General features: G+C 40.6%; 1 protein-coding gene across 1 annotated transcript; it reads right to left on the minus strand.

Moving 5' to 3' along the window:
* Positions 1–1,155: 1,155 nt before the first annotated feature.
* On the minus strand, positions 1,156–7,157 carry spry2 (sprouty RTK signaling antagonist 2). The gene is made up of 2 exons (XM_043691439.1): positions 6,486–7,157; positions 1,156–3,180 (listed from the first exon to the last, which is right to left on the minus strand). The coding sequence occupies exon 2, from the start codon at positions 3,127–3,129 to the stop codon at positions 2,164–2,166; it is 966 nt and encodes a 321-aa protein (XP_043547374.1). The 5' UTR covers positions 3,130–3,180; positions 6,486–7,157; the 3' UTR covers positions 1,156–2,163.
* Between the last annotated feature and the right edge of the window lie 539 nt (positions 7,158–7,696).

Consider the following 7,696-nt stretch of genomic DNA (forward strand, 5'->3'; position numbering starts at 1 on the left):
CCATGATTTTACTTATCCTTTATATAAGTGTAGAGAATACATCATTGTTGGTAGTGAGGTATAGTAAGTACCAACACATGCCAGCCCAAATGGATGTCACAAGCAACAAACCAGTGGGATTTAAGGTTCATCTTAAGTGGTGTTTGTACCATTTCTTATTATTGACACTGATTTACTGGATGTATACTACAAAATTGAAATAATATTACTAACATAGTTGTAAACGTGAAATCATGAAGCATTTTGTCAGATACCAGATAACAATGTGGCATTAGGAAATATCTAAAACCATTAATTAAACTTGTGTAAAATTAAAAATATATCTTGTAAAAATTCAGCTAGCAACAGCATCAATTAAAAAGAACAGAATCCTCTTTTAGCATTATGCTATGATCCAGTGATGCTGGAGTTACATAGATACAGTCCGTTTCTTGATCTCGGTTCAGGCAGCACTGAGATCTGTCTCTCAACTGTGGATCATGAAAGTTAACTCATTCGTCTTCCTTACCCCTATTTATTGTCCAGTGATGCATTTTGAAAAATGCACATAGCTAAGCAAGGGCTGGATTTCTGTTATCTGTGATGTAACCCTACAGCGAAACAGGGCATGGATACTTAACAGTTCATTAGCTCACTAAGGATAATCACAGGCAAAATACCAGAAGACTCTGGAACAGTAGCCAGCATAGGTCACCCCCTTCAGGAAAGGAATTAAGAAAAAAAGTCAACAAAAAAAAAAAATTGGGGTAGGGGCACACTGTTGAAGAGGATGAAGTTTTACAATAGGATTCCTCCTATTCTACCTGTTCTGCTGTTAAGGTGTTATCCAACTTCTTGTCTCTACCCTAGCCAAAGATAAACTCTGCACAACTTTCCATGGACAACAAAACATTTTATGCATCAGTGGACGGTGCAAGGCAATTGAAAAACCCTATAGAGTAAGGTGACTTTTCTTTAATGTACTGACATACCGATACACAAGGAGATACCCAAAATGTCTTTTCAGTATTGGTTACCTGAATTGGAAACCTACTCAGAAACTAAAGAAGAATTAACTTATTGATTACCACACAGAGGATCAGAATACATTTAGAAACAACTTTCTCTGGTATCATGGGAATAAAAGACGACCAGAAAAGACAAAGTAGTACACAGTTTGATTTCAAAACGTTAATATATTTTCTATTTTATAGTGAACATATGCATCTGATTTGTATCACCCTCATTTTCAGTATCTATGATGTTCCCATTTTTATATATAAAAAGGGTGAACTTGTAAGATGCCTTTTAAAATAAATATTTTATAAAATAATAAAACTTCAAATAAATATTCTTTACACTAAACAATATGTTGAAAAATTAGAAAATAAAGACTGAATTTATGGTAACTGTACAATATACATGATGTCAGGGGATATCAAGTGTGACATAATGGTGAACTTTGTAAGGTGGAATATAACCTAAACATATTGATTGATTGATTCACATTTGTCTGAATGTACAAGATATTAGTATAATATTTGTAAATCTGCCATTTATATGGCACCATTTTCACAGTCTTAATATTATTGTATATACAAAAATATAACAAATTAACTCTGGCAGCAAAAAAAATGAGCAATTTGCTAATTTACATATTCTGCAAGAAGTATTCACATACAATACAGAGAGGCCATGGAGTGTCGTTGTGTTACCTGGAGTTCTAGCTTATGCTGTTTCAAAAATAATGGTTATCATGCATTCCTTTTTGATCTCACTGATTGAATGGTTTCCATCCTCTTGAGTATCATTTGACAGAGATGGAAAATACAGGGTCAACAGCGTTATCACCGCAAACCTCAACAGTCCTCCCAAACTCTAGGGAATTGCAGTGCCACTATTAAACACAAATATAGATGGGGTATGTCATGCTGGTCAACTAGAAGCCAACCTAACCACAATGGGAGACACCTTTTCCGCTCGTTTCTTTAAAAAAAAGACCATCTTAATGGCCATTGATTGTGTGGTTTATATGTATTACGGCTATCAGTTAAAAAAGGTATCCAGCATTGTGCTCAGTTGCTAGTGTCGTAAGTACATTTCTTCTCCCACACAATAAAATGTACAGAATAAGAGAGTGTTGAGAACTAACACTGAAGACAATGTTCCCCCTTTCCGTTTCAGCTAGGAGGGCTTCTCAAGGTTCCGAGGAGGTAAACTGGGAACCTTGCAGCAGACAGTGTTCGAATTTTTGCAACGGCACCCAGGATGGTTAATCCTATTGTAGCACCCCTGACACAACTTAAGGCAGCCCTTGGCTGGCAGGTAACACCACAGGCAGGGCATAACGAGGGACATGAAGCCCATGGCTGACCATCGGACACAGCAATGTGACTGGCTACAGGAGCATGGATTATCTGCGCAGTTGTCTTCATCGTCATAGTTTGAGCAGTGGTAAAAGACACCTTTCACAAAGCAGAAGCAAGTCCCATACTCCACCGCATTCTGTGCAGAGCAGAGGCACCGTTTGTCACAGAGCCAACAGGAAGGTAGAGTCCTTGGATAAGTGCATTCCTCACACTTACACTTCCCACAGTCTTCACATCGGTAGATGTGTTTGCCCAGTTCTTCTTTCCCCAGAGGCTTCAGTTCATCAGATTTAAATTCCGATTTGGGCTGCACCCTGATGATCCGATCAGAGACACGGTCCAGGGGAGAGGATGAAGGTCCCAGAAGCCTCTGCTCGGAAGATGTGCTGCTTGTACTTGTCCTTGTGCTATTCCGAGAACTGGTACTCACAGTGCTAGTTGACCGAGTTAAATGCGCCCTTGATGAAGAATGTATATGGGGTTGCTGACTGCGACTGTTAAGCCACTGATGCTCATGGTCGTTATTTAATCCAGACATTCTCTCATTTTTGTGCTGCGAAGGCGGTCGGTGCACAGACTTGCTCCCAGGTCTTGGAGCAACAGTAGGTCCCTCTGTGTACTCATTAGTGGCCCTTATAATTCGGATCTGATCGAGCGACAACACTTGAACCCGCTGTGGCTGTACATCCCTGGGGTCAGGTTCCACGTGTTGCCTTCCACTGTCACGCAGCAACTGTAGCAGGGCTGCCGAACCACTGCCATTTTGAGTTCGCGTATCCATCTGTACACCGGAAAATGATCACCCCACCAGGCTTAGAACACATCTGAAGTCCTGTCACAAAACAGAAAGAAAAATATTCAGCATGTTATGCTAAAATATTCAAAGCTTTATGCAAACATGAAAAGCAAAGCATGAAATCATCTCCTCTGTTTTAATCTTAGTGCACGCTAATAAGCGAGTGGTGATTTCATCCTTGCATGCAGCAGACTCAAATGAATAAGGCTGGGCATGTTCTGACAGTTACACATTTTCCCTTCAGCAAGTTCATAATTCAGTGTTCCCTCCTCTTCTGAATAAGAAGTACCATTGAATTACTGGGTTTTTGGTTCTTAAAATTATTGACACAATGAAGACAGGAAGAAACAGGCAAATCAAATTCAGACAATAAATGCCAAAAAATTAGGAGCTGCCCTTACAACTTAAAAGATATTACAAATTATCAGTCTACACTTTTAGAAGTTTCAGCTGGTCAGTTGTTGATGTGTATTTTGAGATTGAGCACAATTTCTGAAACAAAACATTTCACATGCTTTGAAGCTTTTCGTTGCGATTTTTGATAGGTTGTTGGATAATTCTCAGTCTGAAATGCCAAACAGGATAGCAATTTGACTCTTCACTCACAAAGCAACTGACCAAAATGTTTTTTCATGCCTAATACAATTCCAGTGTGCGGAATCTGGAACTTGACCAGAGCTAATTAAAAACACAACTCCTATAGAACAAAAACTTGATAGTACCGTTGCAGAACAAGATCCAGCATAACATACCTCTATTTAACAGTTTGGAAAATTTATTTTAGAAAGGTAGAATCTAGTCTACAATGCAGAATAACTTAAGAAAAATATGTGAAGTTATTTGTCCGATCAATCTCACAATTATAGACAAGGAACACTGTGATTCTGCCTTTTAGATTTTAATAATGCTTACAAATTCTGCCTTTGCCCGAGCGCCTCCTCCTGTCAAAATGGTTGCCATGAACAGCCAAGGTCCAACCTCTTATTTGCTCTGTGCCTCATTGTAAACTTCCTCTGCAGGCGTCAACTATACAATAGACTACGTGAAGTTATCCCATCAACAGGGAAAACCACCACTACTATTTGGATATTATCCTTTACAGGTAAGTGCACCAGTTTCCAGTTCAAAGTACAGGGAAACCTCTCAAAGGGTCAATATGAATGCTCAACCATACATATAGGTGAAGAAAAAATTCCACAAAGGAAACAGTTTATTTTCAAAGATACATCAATTTAAACAAATGGGGAAATTTGTTTACAACTTGAGAGTTAAATGTAACTGCCAAAATCTCTCTTCTGTCATCAATACAGCCACTGCTTAAATTTTCTTGGGAAGTAGTATACATTTTATTGCTTATTAGAATGTCTGTTTCTAGTTGCTACTAAGAATTTATATTCAATGATCTATTTAAATTACAATGTTTAGCTTCATACTTTCCATAAGTAAACAATTTGAAATGGACACTTTAAAACTTTAAAGGAATAAAAAGTGCAAGAAAAACTGAATTCCATTCAAGTGACAAAATGAATTACAAGGGGAGAAAATAGCAAAATATGCTTGGACTGGTCTCCTTATAATGAATGTTAATTTGTGACTTTCAGCAATCTGGGCAAAGGGTCTTGGCTGTTAAAACACTTGGCCACATCCTAAAAATCTGCATAAGAGACAGGCCAAATTCACACTATACTGCTTTTGCTTAATGTTATATTCCAAATGACTACATTCGGAAATGGCACATTTACAAAATATTCAAGTGCCGGTTGGTTTAACAATATCCTCACTTTAAGGATTAACAGTGGAGAAGAAGAAACAAGTTTCTTGTCTCCAGATTTAATTTGGGAGACCATCCCCAAGTAATGCATGCTTATCACCCTCCTCTTTATCAAAATCTGCCAGCAATGTCAAACTCAGAACAATATGTATATTGTGGGTGAGGTTTTATGCACGGATCATTCACCATGAAAAGAAAATCGTGACAACTTCCATATGCAACTACTGCAGAGAGGAGCCTGCAAATGGGATTACAATCCACCACTTGCGCCAATTCATTCAGTTCTCTTGACTTGAGGTGAAGTTTTTGCAAAAAAAAAGCTCTTGAAGCACGGTTGTTTTTTGGTTCTGCCCGACTTCCTTCCCTTTTCCTCTTCATAATAAATAACATCAAACACGTGGAATGTTGGAGCAGGACCCACTCCTTTCACAAACAAGCAGCCGGATAAGGGTCGGGGGAAATGAGGGAAAGACTGCGGCATGGAACCGGCCTCCAGTCCTCAGGAAAACCACTGAGGGAGCCCCTTTCATCACACCCAGTGAGTAATGGTACGGAGGAGGTTGACAAGAGACGGGGTGGGCATAAAAGTGCAAAGCAAGAAAGAGGAAGAGGACAAGCCCGGGGGTCTTAAAAAGACAAACACAGACCAAGATGCCGAAAGAGGGGGCGAAAGAGGGCAAGGAAATGGGGGCAAAAGAGGGCAGAGTGGCAGAAAATTGTGAAGAGAGGGTAGGTGGACTTAAGGATGTGGGGGCAAAAGGAGGACGACATGCGGCAGGATTGAGGGGTCGGTGCAATATTCACTGTCTCCCTTCTCAACATCATCTCCTGGCGGAATATCGAATGTTCAAAACCGCTTCCTAAACCAGATTTTTTTTTTATTACCCTGTTAAAACAGGACGCGAAGTCGACTTTTTCCAGACACTTGCACGATAACCAACCCCTGTTTAAATGCAGCAGCAGCATCAAACTCTGAGCGCGTCTCTGAACTGCACCAGCCTCCCACCACACACACCTACACTGGCGCATCGTCCCGTCAAAATGTTACTTATTCCAACAAATCTGGAACCCATGAAGTGAGTGGAATCCCAACATCCCACCTGGTCAAGGGTTTCAGTGCATTTCCTTTGCAGCCTGCCCTCCAGTGCAGCCAAACCAAACGGATTACAAAGTAAAGTGTAGTGTTTTCAAAGTGAGGAAAGATTTTATTTTTGAAAATATAAAAGCCCTTCCTAAAACAACCCGATTCTCTTCTTCCCTGATCTATTCAGCATAATAGCGAGGAATCGGTGCTATCAGAACGTTTGTTATTTTACAATGTTGTTGTCCCGGATTAAAACAAGTTGACGCGTTCAACAGTCTAACCTGCTCATAAAGTGTTGAAATATAGCCTTTGAGATAGAAGCATAAAGATTAAAATGACTGCTTGCAAATGCCTATTTAAAAAAAAAAGCTTCTCCAAATGCCTTTTTAAAAGAGTTCCCCTTCCAATTTTGTTGAAAATGCATCTCAGTACTATTTGAAAAATGCCTTTTCTCCATGCAAGTTGAAAGTTCCTTTTTAAACTTACCGTGGTCGCGGCGCTCCACTAACTCGTCTCCGGCGGCTTATGTCTGTGTATAGAAGCACATATGCTCCGCCAGAGCAAGGGAGAGAGAGAGTGAGAGAGGGGGAGAGAGCCGCCAATACAAACTCCAGCAAAGATCTGCCCCGGCCACTATCTGTAAAAGCATCCAACAGAGGCGGGGAGTAAAGGGGGTGGGGGGGGGGGAAGAAGAGTAGGGGGAAGAGAAAGGGGAAAGGAAACAGGACCTGTCCGATCGCCAATCGCAGCCAGCAGCCGATCGATCACAGCTTGTTGTGGTGTATGTGTTTTTTTTACAAGGAGAGAGAGAGGGGGAAGCAAAATCCTTTTTTTTCCCTGAATGAAGCCAGCAGAAGCAGACACGAGGGCGGACGCGCACACACACGCACTAACTCCACTCAGCTATGGAAAAAAAAATGTCAATGTTGCAACTTTGCAGAAGGGAATTCTAGGCGCTTGGTCTTCATTCACAAGTGGCTCTTTCCTTGCAAAGCGGTTTACAGTTGTTCCCCTGCTACTACGGCGCCCCGATCCTTCCCACAGATGTGAAGTTTGCAGAGTGCTTTAAAGTAGCAGATTTGCCCGAACTGCTATTAAGTTTTCCAGAGGTAGCTGATGGGTAAATGGCGTCATGGGATCGAATAGAGCATTTGTTGTCCCAGAGGATATATTGCATCCGGTCTCTGCTGATTGGTTCTGGGCTCAAATTCATTAGAGTTGAGTGAGTGAGAAATGGGGCGGGGGATGGGGAGGAGACGGAGAGAATATTCAATATGTGCCAGGACTAAAAGTCTAGTGCTGCTTCAACATGCAGTAGAAAACAGACCTCTTTTTGCAATCTGCATATCAGTCTCCAGCTTTTCGACCGACCCCCGCTTTGCTTATGTTGAAGCCTTCGATTTTTAAAAAAAAGCTCGCCGTGTCTGATTGTCAATAACCTGCTTCAGAATCTACCTCGGATCTAAAAATTAATAGAATTTTCCAGCAATCAATCCATACATTCAGTGCCTTTGCAATTGTTAACCCTTCAAGTGTTAGTGAAAGCAGTTTCCCAATAAACATGTGCCCACGCTTATCACTGCAATAAACTGAGCAAACTGTGCAAATTTATTGATATTAATCCCTTTACATGCCAAGGTTTCTAAACTGAGATTAGGTGTCCTTGTTTTAAACCATTAAACCATTTCTCGAAACCG

This window comes from Chiloscyllium plagiosum, chromosome 6, assembly GCF_004010195.1.
Source record: "Chiloscyllium plagiosum isolate BGI_BamShark_2017 chromosome 6, ASM401019v2, whole genome shotgun sequence".
Classification (NCBI taxonomy): domain Eukaryota; kingdom Metazoa; phylum Chordata; class Chondrichthyes; order Orectolobiformes; family Hemiscylliidae; genus Chiloscyllium; species Chiloscyllium plagiosum.